Here is a 16,674-nt window from a genome sequence, read left to right on the forward strand (position 1 = left end):
AGGCCAGGGGTGGGGGTGCTGCAGGCTGTGGGGGATGGCACTGGGTATCCTGCTCACCGCACCTGCCACCGGAAGAGAGCCTGTCAGAATGGAGATCTTTCCTGGTGGTCTCTGTCTCCCCTCTAGAGCAGCCCCTGGGGACCTGGCACTCTAGTTCTCAGCCACATTCGTCCCCAGGCCCTGGCACAGCTGCTGGGTCACTGCTACTGCAAGGAGATGGCAGGGCTGTCATACCCTTCACCTGCAGGGACCCCTCGGTAGAAGCCCTGATGAGGGTCAGAGCCCTGGGGAGGAAGGGGGTGGCTGCAGGCCTGCTGTGCCCTGTGAGTGGCGGGCAGCAGTCGGTGTGTGTGGACTTGGGACTCGTGGGTTGTGTCGCCACCCGGGGTTGGGCAGGCAGGGAGCAGTCTGCCTATCTAACAGGAATGGGGGTCCCAGCATGGGACTCACAACCTCTGGACTTTGGGGGGTTTAGCGGCTCACTGAGCCTCTCCGGAGCCCCTCTGTCCTGGGCACACATTAGGCAGCCTCTGTGGGGGTGGGGCTGGAAGTAGCTGACCTGGGACAGCACTGGGGAGGGGCTGGCGGACACCCTCTGGTGTAGGGGGTAGCTGCCCCAGGTCACAGGGTGAAGTTGTTTATTCACACAGGGAGCCGCTGAGGAGGACGCTAGTGTCACATGAGCGAGTGGGCAGCTGTTCCAGGGCAGCCAGGCTGGGCGGGCAGTAGCGGGACAGATGGCAGTGGACAGTGATGCCAGGCCGCGGCCACATGTGGAGCGGCCCAGCTGGAGACTGGATCACATTTGTGGACAGAGAAAGACCCAGTGGAGGAGGGACTAGAGACCAGGCGTGGGTGGCTGATGGGGGGAGGAGTGAGCAAGGCCCGTGGCGGGGCATGGAATGGACCAGGGGCGGGATGGAGCGAGGGCTTTCTGACTAGTAGGGGTGCCCTGCTTGTCTGAGAGCTGTCTCTTCCCCGTGGAGCCCAGCTGCCGTCCCTGCCCCTGTTCCCCACCCATAGGATGAAGCAGGGCTGGATGAAGGCTGCAAAAGCCAGTGGGGGTGGCACGGTGGGTTTGACACAGTGGGGACAGTGGCAGTGGTGGAGGGACATGCCAGGGAACTGACCAGGGTGGACCCAGATGTCACAGACACCCTGCCCATCATGGTCCACATCCTCCAAGGACCCCCGCAGCTGCTGAGCATGGACGTGACCAGCCCTCCTCTCCGCCCACTGCAGCCCCCCTGCCACTGGGTCTCATCCTGGGCTCTGGAGACCCCCGCCTCATCAGAATCCCTCTGTGGACAGGTCCATGAAGACCCTCCCTTGGGGGCTTGGTGCTCCCATTGGTGGCCTGGTGGCCTTCACTGCACCCGTGTCATTTTCCTCAAGTTCAGGAAATGTCACTCCGAACTTAAGCACAGGGTAGGGTGCGGTGAGGGACACACAGCAATGCCAAATGTTGTCTGTCTGTCCGTCCATGGTGTGCATGCAGGGAGCTCGTGAGAAGGAGGAGGTGGGGAGGGGCCGTTCCTGCTGTCAGAAGCCTGGGTTGGTGGCACTGTGTTCATACAGTGATTTATGCTTAGAGGACAGGAGAGAACGACCATCGGGAGTGGGCCCTGCCCTTCTGCAGCCCCTGTGCTTTGCTCTTCAGAGGCTGCTGTCCATCTGCTGCTCCTGTCCATCTTCCTGTGGGGCTGGAAGTTGGTCTTGTTCATCTGGCAGTGAGTGGCGGCCGGCTACATAACCCGCTGCAGCATGTGTCTGCCCAGTGGGTGAGCAGCACCGGCCAGCGGCTACATTTGTACATCCTGTTTCTGGACTCCTTTCCTGGGCAACTGTGACAAAGTGCCATAGACCAGGCAGCTCAAACAACCTTGGCCTCTGACCTTGGCCTCTGTCTTTGACCCTTACAAGTCCAAGTCAGTTTGGGGGAACCCCCTTCCTTGGACTCTGAGCTCTCTGAACATCTGATCTCTTTCTCTTCTTCAGCCTTCATACTGATCACCTGGCCTGCCCTCAGTAAGGGTCCTGTCGAGGGGCTTAGCCATATCCCCAGGCCCCAGTGTTTGCTCTTCGAAATCTCCATCCACTGGCCCTACCTTGCTCCTTGGCTGTAAACCCCCACTTTCCAGGTTGTATTCAGAGTTGAGCTGGACCTCTCTTCCCCTCCTGCAAACCCCACTGCAGAGGTCTCCCCCCGCACCAAGTGTAGTCCCTGGCCAAGTCACTTCAGTCCTGTCTGACTCTGCAACTTCACGGACTAGCCCGTCAGGCTCCCCTGTGCATGGGATTCTCCAGGCAAGAACACTGGAGTAGGTTTCCGTCTTCCTCTCCAGGGGATCTTCCTGATGCAGGGATCTAACCCGCCTCTCTTGTGTCTCCTACTTTGGCAGGGGGGTTCTTTACCTCTAGTGCCACCTGGGAAGGCCTTTAGCACCTTAGCAAGTGTTATGGGCTCCTTTTCCTGTAACATGGGCAGGATTTGGCCACGACATTACTCTTTTCATCCACATGAGGCTGTCAGAGGTCTTGTTGATCCACCCTTGGTTGGAGGCTCAGCTGTCACTGTTCAGAAATTGTTAACTATTTGTGAATAAGGAGTCTGAATTTCATGTTGTGCCGGGCCCTGGACAGGGTCAGGGGTCACTGCCAACAAGTGGTGAAGAGCCTGGTGCAGGTGAACACATCGGGGCTTGGTGGGCTTGGGAGAACACAGTGCTCTGGACAGTCAGAACTCAGGATAAGCAAGTGGGCTGAGCTCTTGGCTCGTGGGCTGAACTGGACTGGACGCAATCTCTGTCACCCCCTGTGCCCCGAGCTCCATCATCTGATGTCACCCTGGAGCTCCCAGAACAGTTGTCTCACTTCCATTGATTCTCTAGGGACTTGGAGGCCATCTGGGAGCTGAGTGGTGGTACTGAAGGTGGGGGTCTCACAGGGGTCCTGGGGACAGGTACTAGTGGGGCCCAGGCCCCAGGGGTCTCTGACGGCCACTTGGTCTCCACCTGCAGCTTCTGCAGCCTGGCTCTAACCGGATAACAGATGTCCACAGCAATGCACTCCATGCAGCCCCACTGAAGCCCCCCAGCCCTCCAACAGAGACCACCCACTATAGGACGCCCGTCCTGAGCACCATGCACCCCAGCCTCAGGGAAGCCCCTTGTTCTCGCCATAGCCTGTCTCCACACCTTCAGGGCATAGGCCCCTTTGTCTGGTCACTTGCTCTCTGACTGTCCCCTCCACGCTGTGTGTGCCAGGGGCAGGTCTGCACAGAGCCCATGCTGGTCAGTGCTCAAAGTGAGTGAATCCAACTCTGAAAATGAACTAAACGTTCAGTAACCATGGAGAAACAATGTCAGAGGTTGGGATGCTATCCAGACAATAAGAATGATAAACACAAGCCCAGTGGGTGAACTGAGGTGTATTAAGTTATATTTAAAACTAGAGACACCAAGGGAACACTTCATGCAAAGATGGGCTCGATAAAGGACAGAAATGGTATGGACCTAACAGAAGCAGAAGATATTAAGAAGAGGTGGCAAAAATACACCGAAGAACTGTACAAAAAAGATCTTCACGACCAAGATAATCATGATGGTGTGATCACTCACCTAGAGCCAGACATCCTGGAAGGTCAAGTCAAGTGGGCCTTAAAAAGCATCGCTACGAACAAAGCTAGTGGAGGTGATGAAATTCCAGTTGAGCTGTTTCAAATCCTGAAAGATGATGCTGTGAAAGTGCTGCACTCAATATGCCAGCACATTTGGAAAACTCAGCAGTGGCCACAGGACTGGAAAAGGGCAGTTTTCGTTCCAATCCCAAAGAAAGGCAATGCCAAAGAATGTTCAAACTACCACACAATTGCACTCTTCTCACACACTAGTAAAGTAATGCTCAAAATTCTCCAACCCAGGCTTCAGCAATACGTGAACCATGAATTTCCAGATGTTCAAGGTGGATTTAGAAAAGGCAGAGGAACCAGAGATCAAATTGCCAACATCTGCTGGATCATTGAAAAAGCAAGAGAGTTCCAGAAAAACATCTATTTCTGCTTTCTTGACTATGCCAAAGTCTTTGACTGTGAATCACAATAAACTGTGGAAAATTCCTCAAGAGATGGGAATACCAGACCACCTGACCTGCCTCTTGAGAAACCTATATGCAGGTCAGGAAGCAACAGTTAGAACTGGACATGAAACAACAGACTGGTTCCAAATAGGGAAAGGAGTACGTCAAGGCAGTGTATTGTCACCCTGCTTATTTAACTTATATGTAGAGTACATCATAAGAAATAGTGGGCTGGAAGAAGCACAAGCTGGAATCAAGATTGCTGGGAGAAATCTCAATAATCTCAGATATGCAGATGACACCACCCTTATGGCAGAAAGTGAAGAGGAACTAAAAAGCCTCTTGATGAAAGTGAAAGGAGAGTGAAAAAGTTGGCTTAAAGCTCAACATTCAGAAACCGAAGATCATGGCATCTGCCCATCACTTCATGGGAAATAGATGGGGAAACAGTGGAAACAGTGTCAGACTTTATTTTGGGGGGCTCCAAAATCACTGCAGATGGTGACTGCAGCCATGAAATTAAAAGATGCTTACTCCTTGGAAGGAAAGTTATGACTGACCTAGATAGCATATTAAAAAGCAGAGACATTACTTTGCCGACTGAGGTTCGTCTAGTCAAGGCTATGGTTTTTCCAGTGGTCATGTATGGATGTGAGAGTTGGACTGTGAAGAAAGCTGAGCTCCAAAGAATTGATGCTTTTGAACTGTGGTGTTGGAGAAGACTCTTGCAAGTCCCTTGGACTACAAGGAGATCCAACTGATCCATTCTGAAGGAGATTAGTCCTGGGTGTTCATTGGAAGGACTGATGCTGAGGCTGAAACTCCAGTACTTTGGCCACCTCATGTGAAGAGTTGACTCATTGGAAAAGAGCCTGATGCTGGGAGGGATTGAGGGCAAGAGGAGAAAGGGACGACAGAGGATGAGATGGCTGGATGGCATCATCGACTCGATGGACTTGAGTTTGAGTGAACTCCAGGAGTTGGTGATGGACAGGGAGGCCTGGTGTGCTGCGATTCATGGGGTAACAAACAGTCGGACACGACTGAGCGACTGAACTGAACTGGACTGATAAATATAAAATCTATATATACACAGAGTGTATATATATATATATGAAAGTGAAAATGAAGTTGCTCAGTTGCAGCTGACTCTTCGCAGCCCCATGGACTGTAGCCTGCCAGGCTCCTCTGTCCATGGGGTTTCTCCAGGCAAGAACACTGGAGAGGGTTGCCATTTCCTTCTCCAGGGGATCTTCCCTACCTAGGGATCAAACCTGGGTCTCCCACATTGCAGGCAGACTCTTCACCCTCTGAGCCACCAGGGAATATAGAGAGAGAGACAGCTTCCCAGGTGGTGCTAGTGGTAAAGAATCTCCCTGCTGATGCAAGAGATATGAGTTTGATCCCTGAGTCTGGAAGATCTGCTGAAGTAGGAAATGGCAACCCACTCCAGTATTCTTGCCCAGAAAATTCCATGGACAGAGGAGCCTGGCGGGCTACAGTCCATGGGGTCGCAAAGAGTCAGATACAACTGAGCGACTAAGCACAGCACAGCATTCTTTGTCAAACTACCTCCCTATCTCTTATATACATATATACACATAATGTGTATATTTATTTAGTATTTAGTGTGTATTTAGTGCGTATTTGGAGTGTTGTCTGTTCAGCTAACTAGCTACAGATTATGTACAGTTGATCCTTGAACAACTCAGTGGAAAATCTGAGCATAGCTTTTGACTTCCTTAAAACTTAATTACTACTGTAGATCAGAAGTCTTAGATCTACGGTAGATCAGAAGTCTTACTGATAATATAAACAGTTGGTTAGTTTGTATTTTGTATGTTCTATGTATGCCTATATATATTTTATGCATTCATACATACCCTTTGCTTTTTTTTTTTTTCTGTTTCTAGGCTACATGGTTCTGCAAGTTTTTTAAATGTCAAAAATCTCCAAAACAGTTTTTCAATATATTTATTGAAAAAAATCTGCATATAGGTGGATTAAATGGATGTTTTCAAGGGTCACCTGTATATACACGTACATTTAAAAAGTGTATACTTATACATAGACAGACAGGATATATATAAAAAGACACTATGTGCTGTGCTTAGTCGCTCAGTCGTGTCTGACTCTTTGTGACCCTGTGGACTGTAGCCTGCCAGGCTCCTCTGTCCATGGGATTCTCCAGGCAAGAATAGTGGAGTGGGTTGACATGCCCTCCTCCAGGGCATCTCCCCAACCCATGGATCAAACTCAGGTCTCCTGTATAGCCGGTGGATTCTTTACCATCTGAGCCACCAGGAAAGCCCCCCCAAAATATACTATATGTACATATTTATTTTTTCCCAGCGCTAAGTCAGATTCTTTACTTCTTTGGTTCCATTAGTTTGATGGCTAAAAGGAGGAAGGAGAGGGCAAGAAGAGGAAGACAGACAGAGGGAGGTGATGGGAAGGGAGGGGACAGTAAACCACTGTTCTGTGAAGTCTCAGGAGGCCAGTGCTCAGGGTAAGAAAGAGACCTGGAGAACTGTCCGCAGCTTCAGGGAGCATCGCGGTTTCCTTCTGTGAATAAGTCCTTGGGCTGCCACTGCACCAGGCAGGGAGGGGGTCCCTTCGCCAGGGGCCGATCACTTACCCTCGTTGCCACACTGGTGCACTGGTGGACTTTGTACTTTATTGCCTCTGCCATGCACTTGGCCCAGGCTTCACCTCTACATGTTAATACCTCATCTTCCGTCTTCTACTTCTTGGCTACTGCCCCCAGATTAAAAAAATTTTTTTGACATGTACACACTGCTATATTATATTTTTGGCTGTGCTAGGTCTCTGTGGCTGCACGCAGGCTTTCTCTAGTTGCGTTGAGCGGGGGCTACTCTCCAGTTGAGGTGTGCGGCTTCTCATTGTGGTGGCTTCTCTTGTCGCTGAGCACGGGCTCTAAGGCGAGCAGGCTTCAGTAGTTGTAGCTCAGGGGCTCAGTGGTTGTGGCATACGGGCATAGCTGATCCTCGGCCTGTGGGATCTTCCTGGACCAGGGATTGAACCCCTGCCTCCTACACTGGCAGGTGGACTCTTATCCACTGCGCCACCAGGGACATCCGCTCTTCCTGTCTTGAGGGCTAGTTTGTCCCCATCTCTGTGCTTGCCCACGAAGCTGAGTGTAGGGCCCGGGCCTCACTTCCTCTTCGGATCCCCAGGCCTGTTGGTGGTGGTCGGCTGTTTCGGTTGCTACTGTGGGCCTGGGCGGCCCCCCGGCCTCTGGTGCTGCTCCTCCACCTTCCGAGTGAGCAACTCCGGGAAGCTGAAGTTGCTGGAGAGCAAGTTCACGCCCCCCCAACATGGGGCTCGAACCAGCACCAGACACTTCATCATCCCTGCTCTTGGTCAGTGTTCAGGTCCCGACTCAGCCCCATTGCCTCCCGGCCTGGAGGCCCAGAGTATACGTATTTAGATGTGTGTATGTATGTGTGTACATATGTGCATAGATACAGACACGTGTGTGTATAGAGGGAAACGCTGGAAGATGAAACTGAAAAGATGGAGACAGTTGCGTGAAAGTGCGAGTATAGAGATTTTTCCTTTGTAAACTATCCTGTCACCCTGATTAATTTTTAGATAACTTAAAAAGTACGATTTACAAAAGGCACAGCCGCTCCCCGTGTGTCCTCGCGTCCCAACCTACATGGGCTGGTGCTACAGGTGGCCAGGCTGTGCTCTCTGTGACTGGGTAGTGGCCCCCCAGGCCTCCCGCCGCCGCCCTGAGCCCAGGCTGCTCAGCTCTGGCTCCACGGATCCCTGCCCAGTGGATGCATGAAACCCAAGGGCTTCCTCCTCCCATGTGTTGAAGGGCAGCGCTCTCTCCTATGGAGGCAGAGCTCCTGGGGCCTTGTTCCCTGTGAACAGCTGTCATCCCAGGGCAGCGGACATTACTTTGAGGGGTGATTGAGGGCAGCCCTGGGATGCGACAGGAGGAGTAGCGTGCTGCCAGAGCAAAAGGGGTGCCTGGAGGGCAGAGCGACCCGGGGAAGAGGATCTCCAGCCCTGGCTGCCCCTCCATTCTGCAACCCCCTCCTCAGCCCCACCCATGCCCAAACTCTCCTGCTGAACCACCCTCCCTCCCCAGACACCTCACAGACCGGTCCCCTCTCTACTGGAATAGCCGTCACTGCTCTGGCCCCTAGACACTCCCCTCCTTCCATCTTCCACCCAGAGTCATTTTTTCTGAAGTGTGGACACTGTCCTGAATGGACCCTTGGAGGGGGAGGGGCTGGAGAGAGGGGCTTGGGACCATCTTACTGCTCTCTCAACCCAGGGGCACGCTTGGATCCTCCACAGCAAAATGGAAGAGCAAGCCAACAAAACCCAGACCACAGACCTTGGAGGCTCTCCCTAGATGCCAAGGGATGATTGGAACACTTACTCTGCTCCAGCCAGGTCTGCCCTGCCTCCGTGCCTGGAGGAGCCAACCTGAGCATTCACAGTCAATGCCCCACCACCTCCCCAGGGCAGTGACCCCCTCACCTCCCAGGGCGGCGGCCCCCTCACCTCCTGGAGCAGCACCCCCTCACCTCCCAGGGCAGCCCTCCCTTCTGGGGCAGACACCCCCACCTCCCCAGGGCAGGGCCCCCACCACCTCCCAAGGGCAGTGCCCCCTCATCTCCCAGGGCAGTGCTCCCCAGTGCCCCCCTCCACTTCCCAGAGCACTGCCCTCTCCACCTCCTTGGGGCAGTGACCCCCTCATCTCCAGGGGCAGTGCCCCCCACCTTCTGGAGCAGACCCCCCCCACACCTCTCCAGGGCAGTGCCCCCCCCACCTCTCTTTCCAACTCTGTACCTCATGTTCAGCACCTGTGTGACCTGGGCCCACAGACCATGAGCCTGGAGCAGGCAGACAAGGCTTGTGGTGGGAGCCCCGGGTGTCCCCGTGGTTGATGGGCCAGGGTCTAGGGGTGCGGACAACCAGTCTGGGCCAGTTCAGGACCAGTGACCTGGCCTCCTGAGGGCAGGGGTCCAGTCTGTTCTGGTGACTGGCTGGATCCCCACCCTGGGGGGAAAGGCTGGATCAGGGGAGGGGCTTCGTGGCTCCCAAGGTGGAGTCCACTGTCCTGATCCATGAAAGTGCTGCCTGGGGTGCAAGTTTTCCAAGGGTCCAGCTAACATTTCCTGTAACTGGATAGGTGAATGAATGAACGCTGGCAGGTTTTCCTCTTAATTCTTCGTGCCTTAGACTTGTTCCCCTCCAAGTAGGGGCGTGCCCTTAGGCGGGGTAGGACTCTCTTGACTCCTGCAACGAACAAACTTGAAACAGACGGGCGCCCAGAATTACAAATTCCTGTGAGAAGCAGGGCAGGCAGCGATTAGCAAAAGGACACGTGGGGCTTCCCTCAACGTGCTTGACCAGCTTTGCCGCAGGTGGTGAGCAACAGATCTGGACGGCCACCGTCCGCCCCCCGTCCGCCCCCCTCAATAAACGCGCTCCGTGTTAGACTGAACAGGTTTAAAACTTGATCGGAAAAGACGCCCGTCCCTCCGCCCGGGAGCGGGGTGGGGTGGTGCCGTGCGCGCCGGGAGCGGCGGGACCGGAGACATCCGCACTGGCACGTCGGCCCCGCCCCCGCCTCGACCGCCCCGACCGGAGACATCCGCACGGGCACGTCGGCCCCGCCCCCGCCTCGACCGCCCCGCCCCCGCCTCGACCGCCCCGCCCCCGCCTCGACCGCCCCGCCCCCCTCCCCGGCCGGCCCCGGCGTGGACTGCGGTGACCTCACACGGCGCGGGGCGGAGCGCAGGGCGCGGGGCGGGCTCGGCGACAGCGGCGGCGCGGGGCAGGAGAGTGAGCGCGGCAGAGTCGGCGCCACCATGGCCAGCGTGGATCTGGAGAAGCTGCGGACCACCGGGGCCGGCAAGGCCATCGGCGTGCTGACCAGCGGCGGCGATGCGCAAGGTGGGCGCGGGCCCACGGCGGGTCGCTGGCGGGCGGGGATTCTGCTGTCCCCGGGTCCCTGCGGCGTGCCCGCCACCCTCGGCCCGGATCTGCGGCGCGCGGTCGGCAGGTCCCCCCAGACCAGATCCCTGTCCCTGTCCTGGATCTGCCCCGGCGCGCCGGGTACCCGCGTACGTGCCGCCCACCACGGCATCTGCGCCCCACCCGCCTGCCCCCGCCCCCGGGGGCGTGTCTGCGCGGCCGGCTGTGGCCGGCGACCCGGAGCTCTCCCGGCTCTCTCCGCCCCAGGCGGTCCCGGCACCCCTTCCCGTTCACGTGTGTCAGGAGCCCCATTTCCTGGAATGCACGCTGAGCGGATGCCGCCGAGGGCAGGGCAGTCACCGCAGGCCTGGAGAACCCGTCTCTTCCTGGTTCTGAAACACGACCCGAGGGCTCAGCGCTTCCCCCAGATACCACCTTCTGGGCGGGTCTGGGGCATTTCTTTAGTGCAGGCCTGTCCTCAACGCCGCGTATCTAAGACGGTGGCCTTCCTGGGGGACCTGCCCAGCGTCCCGCAGCCAGGACCTGGCAGAGCCAGGCTATTGCCCTTCCTGGGGGTCTGTCTTGGCCGCCCCCTCTTGGCACCCTGGTCCTGTCCTGACCGCTGCTCTGCAGGACCAATGGCTTGGGATGGCTAGTGTCAGCACCTGTGGGGCTTGGCCACTTGGCCACACCACACACCTTGAACCCCAGGAGAGACTTTAAGTGGCCCAGGAAGCGGGAGGGATGGAGCCAGCACCTTCAGGCTGCACAGTGAGCCTGGTGTGCCTCCTTCCGGATCAGAAAGTCTAGACAATTTGTCTCTGCCTCAGACCCCTGACTCCTGGCTCCCCCGTCAGACAGACGAAGGGGAGAGCACGGAGGAGGGGAGGAGGGGCCTTTCATGAGGGAGCCAGACCAGGTCGCCAGAGGGATCAGCGGCTGTCTGCACCCCCGCCTGCACAGGCCTTCCGCGGGTTTGGCTGAGCCCTCCGTTTCTGAACTGGTGGCGGGCAGTGTGCTCTGCTGCACGTCTGCAGCCCTGCGTGGCCAGAGCGGTTGCCTGTTGCTGGGCAGTGGCAGCTGGCGCCCTCTTAGAGCAAGGCTGGTGGGCCGGGGCCGGGCAGGAGAGTGGGCTTGGAGGGTGGTCTTGGGGAAGCATCATCCTGTGAGACTGGACCACAGGAAGGGCCAGGTGTGTGGAGGGCAGACACATCGCCAGAGGGCTGACCCTTCCTCTGTGAGGTCTGGTGCCGGTGCGGGGGTCTCCACCCAGGCTCCTGTTGCACCGTGGTGACAGCGGCACTGCAGGGAGGGCTCGGGAGGATAAATGAGGTACACTTAGGCAGGGGAGCTGAGCTCGGCGGCTGCACAGACAAAATAGGACGCTGGGCTGGAAGGAAAGGACCCTGGCAGAAGGGTGCTGCTGGCCCTGGCAGGCAGGCCGACTGAGGGCAAAGCCTGTTTGACTGAAGGTCTCCTCTTGGCCAGTCCAGCCCTGGTGCCCCACATGTAACGGGGAGTGCTCCCTGAATGCCCTGGAGTGTAGCCACCCATGTGCCGCTGGTCAGGCTGACCGTCGGCCCCTCACCTCATGCCCTGTCCTCACTCTGCTAGACCCCTTGCTGTGACATGGTTTTATGGTTGAGGCTGCAAGAGGGCTTTCCGCAGACTTCCCTGATTAGGGCTCAGGCTGATGCCCGGGGGAGGATGTGGGCCAGCTGGCTCTCTGCGGGGCAGAGCCTTTCTGCTCTGTAAGTTCTGGGAGCCCGCCCAGGGCTGTCTGCCTGAGGCTGCTCCTTCTCGCTAGCGCTGCTCCAGAGAACTGGCTCTAGGCAGTGGCTCCTCAGTTTTCCCTTGGGGACCCCTACCACTGCCTTCTGAACAGAGGCTGACCTCTGGGGACCTGATGGTGTCACTTGGCCCTCCCCACGTGCCCTCCCGTGTGAGTTGGGGCTGACAGCCATGTGGAGAACGGGCCTCCACCCTGACTTGCATTTGACTCCAAAACGCTTAAGTCTGCTCTTGTTGGGGTGAATGGAAGCCAGCCTTGCGATGGGGAGCCAGCCTTGACCAGCTCTGTGACTTGACCCGAGCCCGACCCTGGGGCCTCAGTTTCCCTCAGCTGTCCAGTCCAGCTCCTTATCCTCACATCGACTGATGAATAAACATGGGTCTGCTGGGCCCCGTGTTCCCCCAGGATCAGATCACCTCTTTCTTGTACATTTTGTTTTTCTGGAAGCTAATTATGATGAAAAGTCACCTTTGGGACAGATGCTTTCACTTCTGACATCAGTTTGGTTGGTGTCCATTTCCTCCAATAGGAAGTGATCGGTAGCAGTCTCCCTGGCCCACTCTAGGGTGGAGGGTGGGGGAGGTTGGGGTGAAAGGTCAAGCAAGGGTCCAGGGCTGGCTCATCAGCAGTGGATGCAGCTGCTCTCCTTGCTTCTCTGACCCTGGGGCTCGTGGCTGCCATCCTTGGTTTATTTTGAGAAAGAAAAGCAGCTTAAAGGGCAATTAAAAAGGCCCTCTTAGGAAGGCAGTTTACTGTGAAGTTTACAGGGAAGCCCACACCCTTAGGCCTCCGTCTCCATGGCAGCTGGCACAATCCCATTTGAAGAGTCAAGAGTTTTCCTGTAATAGGTCATTTGTTCTCCTCTGCAAGACTGAGAACAATACTCTAAGAATGGGGTCCTTTGCAGTCCCTGGGGGTGCAGATAAGCCCATCAGGCTGGCTAGGGAGATGCCCATGACCTCTGAGTTGGATGGTGGCCTGGTTTCTAGCCACTGCCCTCCCCCCAGCATCAATCCAGAACTGCTGGTCTCCCTCCTGCCACCAGAGGTGGGGCTTGGACCTTGAGCCTGCAGCGAGGCCACAGTGGGCTCACCCCAGCAGGGGTGACCAGGGAGGCAGATGCCTGAGAGTGGAAAGCCTGGGCTGGCTGAGGCCCCAGAGGCGGCCAAGCGCTTCTGCAGGACCTAGGGCCTGCTGGGGGCAGGCGGGGCAGCTTTGCAGCTGTCTCAGCTCCCTCCCCACGTCCACCAGCCCCACAGCTCGAAGCCCTTGGCCTCCAGCAGCAGGCCTGTTGGCCTTCAGATCCGGTTCCTGGAGTAGCCTGGGTGTGTGTGTGTGGTGGGGGGCTACGCTCCCTGGGCTCCTATTGCTAACTTCACTGTCACCCCACTTCCATACATTACTGGAAAGTGTGACTTACGATTTCTTTAGAAACGGAGTTCTCTTGATAAAGGCAGGTGTGTAAACCATGAGTGTGGCTGGTTCAGGGCTGCCTGGCCTCTGTGCCCTGCCGGCTGTGATGTCCAGGCACCCCTGCCTGGGGAGTCCCTCCGGTCATCAGATAGCAGAAGCCTCAGCAGCTGGGTGGGGATGGGGCAGCTTGCTGTGCCCAAGGTGGGGGTTACAGGGTGTCTCCAGGCACTGCCCGCACCAGCAAGGGTCCCAGCAGTCCCCCTCCCTTCCTCTGGGACCCCAGCTTACCGTCTGGAGAGTGACCTTTGTGCTGACCTCCTCCGAGCCCAGTGCCAGGCACTTCCTGAGGTACTGTATGCTGTCTAAGCCTCATGGTCCTCCCACAGGATTCCCAAGCTGATGGGCACTGCCCCTCCACCAGCTCTTGGGCCTGGAAGGCAGGGCTCCTGGGCCCTCGGTCACATTCCAGCTGGTGCCCCGCCTTTCCAGGAAAAAGCTTTCACAGCCTAGGGACAGATCACGGGATGTACATGTGCTCTGAGCCAGGACCACCAGGAAGAAGGCCGGGGAAGCAGGGGTGGTCCTGGGGTCAGACCCGGCGTCACCTTTGTGACCCGGTCCCCAGACCCAGTGTCACAGGCTGGAACCCAGGGCAGGTGACTGGCCAATTTTCTTCCTCTCCAAGGACGTGGGGCCACCCCGCCTGTTCCCAATGCTGATATCTTTTGTGACGGGCAAGAAGGTTTGAGGCAAATTGCCTACAGCCACTGATTCCAGGCTCCTGCTCCCGAGCCCCGAGTGCAGAGCCCCTCAGCTGTCTGTGTGCCCCAGCCCTGGCTACCCGCCAGGTGGCAGTCAGTGTGGGGGCTGGGCCCTCCCCGGGTGCCTGCCACAGGGCCACGGACCCGGTACCTGACCTGACCTGTCCAGGCCTGCAACAGCTGCAGCCCTGCCACTGGGCCACTTGGAGGCCTGCTCCCTGGGCGGGGCCGCGTCCCACCCTCAGACAGCAGCAGGGCCACCACCTGGGGCCACTGCTGGTGCTCGAGCCTCTCAGGGGCTCCCTCAAGTCGTGCTAGTGAACCTGACTGTGTATGAGACCCCAGGAAGACAGTGAGCGGTCCTCCAAGGAAGAACCTTGGGACACGATGATCCCCCACAGGGACCTCAGAGACCCCTTTGCCTTCTGTGGGTCTCAGTCTCAGGACTGACCATGAGGGAAGGGGACCGGGGTTCCTCTGAGATCCTCTGAGCATTTCCTACGAGCTGTCTGCTCCTCCTCCCCATGAACATCTGGGATGTCTTTCCACGAAGTCGGTGCTGCAGGGTAGCTGCTGTAGACGGGGGTGAGGGGATGGGAGACTGGGGGGTTGGGCCTGGGGGACAGGGAAGAGAGGTGATCCGCCCAGCCTGGTGGCCCCGGTGTGCAGTGCAGGTTGGGGGCAGGGGCATCAGCCGAGTCAGCTACACTGCCTGAGGCCCCCCAGACCCCCAATAGCCAGACCTTGACTCTCAGGGGCACTGCCCGCCTCTCCTGGCTCACAGAGGCCCCTATGGGCCTCACGGTCCCAGGGCCACAGGCACGGAGCTTGGTGTGGTGGTCTGAGACCCTGGCAGAGGATGACAGAGTTTGAAAGGTGGTTGTCTTCTGTCCCACCAGCCCCTTCTTTCATCTTGGGGCCAAGTCCCCAGTCTGCTGAGATTCCCGCAGGTCAGAGCCTTGAGGGCCAGGGAGAGGGCTGTGCCGAGCAGCAGAGGCTGCAGGTGAGCACTGGGTGAGGATGCGGCCAGAAAGATGTGGCTGGTCTGCAGGTGCCCATGCAGTCAGGAGTGCAGGCTCAGGAGCTGGCCCGCTGGGGGCCTTCCCGGTGTAACTCTGGGGGTGGCATACTTCCAGATGCGAAGCTGAAACAACCTTAGCGGTTCACCCCGGGCTGGACTCAGATGCTTGGCTGGGCTCCCTGAGATGTGGGGAGGGGTGGTCCCGGGTTCCCCCACACTCTGTGTCTCCACTGATAGGCGTCTCCCTGACCCCTTGCAGGCATGAATGCCGCTGTCAGAGCCGTGACTCGTATGGGCATTTACGTGGGGGCCAAGGTCTTCCTCATCTACGAGGTAAGGTGCAGGGTTCCTCGCCTCAAACTCTGGTGGGTGGGCCCTGTGCTCTGGCGGGCAGGGAACATTGTGCGGAGGGGGAAGGGAGGAGGGATGCAGAACCCTGCTCTGTCAGGGTCACTGGTCCTTGTTCAGCCTCTGAGGGCCAGGCCCAGAGAGAGGCTGGTCAGGACAGTGGATGGGGGGGGCCCCGGCTCTGAGCTGTGGGTGGGGAGCCTGCCTTCAGGCTGGGTTCTTGGGCGCGGGTGTGTCCTTTGAGAGAGAGGAGGGCATGAAGCTGTGGTCCTCCTCTGAGGCCAGGACCTCACCCCACCGTCCTCTGACCCCCAGCTCTCCTGCACTCTCCTTGCCTGACCTGAGCTTGAGTCACCCTAGCAAACAGCCTCCCTGTGCAAAGCAACAGAGAATCATTGTTCTCCTTTGCTCTGGCAGAAGCTGGGGCTCCCCTTTGTTCCACCCTCCCCATTCCTATCCCCCTAAGACCCCGTTTCAGAGACACAGACACATGTGGGCAGCCCTGGAATTCCCTCACACCGTGTTACTTTGTTTTCACTCTTTACTAGGATGCAGGAACCCCTGGCTGCTCTGCTCTCCCCAGAGCTTCCTCCTCCTACCTTGGGCCTATCTGCGTCCCTGTCCCTTCGCCCTGACCCAGGTCAGGCGTGACTTCCCAGCCTTGGCTGTATGGGGCCATTTGAATGGACACATGGGCAGGCACTTCTGCAGGCCCGTCCCTCCTGCGGGATCCGGACCCTCAGACCAGCCTCAGATGGCCGGAGTCCTCAAAGTCTTCAGTCATGCCTGGGGAGACATCTCCTCAGAGTGTCAGGGACCCGTGGCCTCAGGAGCTGGGCGGGTGGGATCCACGCCCTGATAATGATCTAGAACCTTCCAAAGAGCAGGGTGAGACTCTTCAGGGAGTGGCCGAGTTTTGTGGACAAGTGCTCTCCAATCAGGGTGGGGTGGGTCCAAGGCCAGGCTCCCGGAGGCTGTACACATGGTGCTTGGTGGTGCTTTGTCTTCTCACCATTTGTGAAAGCACGTGGCCTGGTCCCGACTGTATAGAGCTCCTGCTAATGAGAAGGGCCGACTGTCCAGGCGGCCAGTGGCTTATGAGAAATAACATGGTTCGTCAGCGGGTTTGTCAGCAGAGCTCAGGGGAGAACCCACGTCAGGGGCCACATGCAGCATCCGGGATGGAGACCAGCACAGTTTGGCACTGGGGGAGAGGCACTCAGAGGCCCGCCCTGTCCATGTTGCTGACAGACGAGGTGGCCACAGCACGTGGGGCGTTGTGTAGCAGTGCCGTCAGA

At 57.5% G+C, this 16,674-nt stretch overlaps 1 protein-coding gene across 2 annotated transcripts in view; it reads left to right on the forward strand.

Annotated features, from left to right (window-relative positions):
* Positions 1–9,893: 9,893 nt before the first annotated feature.
* The window catches only part of PFKL (phosphofructokinase, liver type), a 29,364-nt gene continuing 22,583 nt past the window's right edge, over positions 9,894–16,674 (forward strand). For both annotated transcript variants that reach the window (XM_068971165.1, XM_068971158.1), the window contains exons 1-2: positions 9,894–10,020; positions 15,288–15,361. In XM_068971165.1, the coding sequence (XP_068827266.1) occupies positions 9,936–10,020; positions 15,288–15,361 (159 nt within the window). In that variant the 5' untranslated portion in view covers positions 9,894–9,935. The remainder of the gene's footprint in view (positions 10,021–15,287; positions 15,362–16,674) is intronic.

This window comes from Capricornis sumatraensis, chromosome 1 (assembly GCF_032405125.1).
Source record: "Capricornis sumatraensis isolate serow.1 chromosome 1, serow.2, whole genome shotgun sequence".
NCBI classification, from domain to species: domain Eukaryota; kingdom Metazoa; phylum Chordata; class Mammalia; order Artiodactyla; family Bovidae; genus Capricornis; species Capricornis sumatraensis.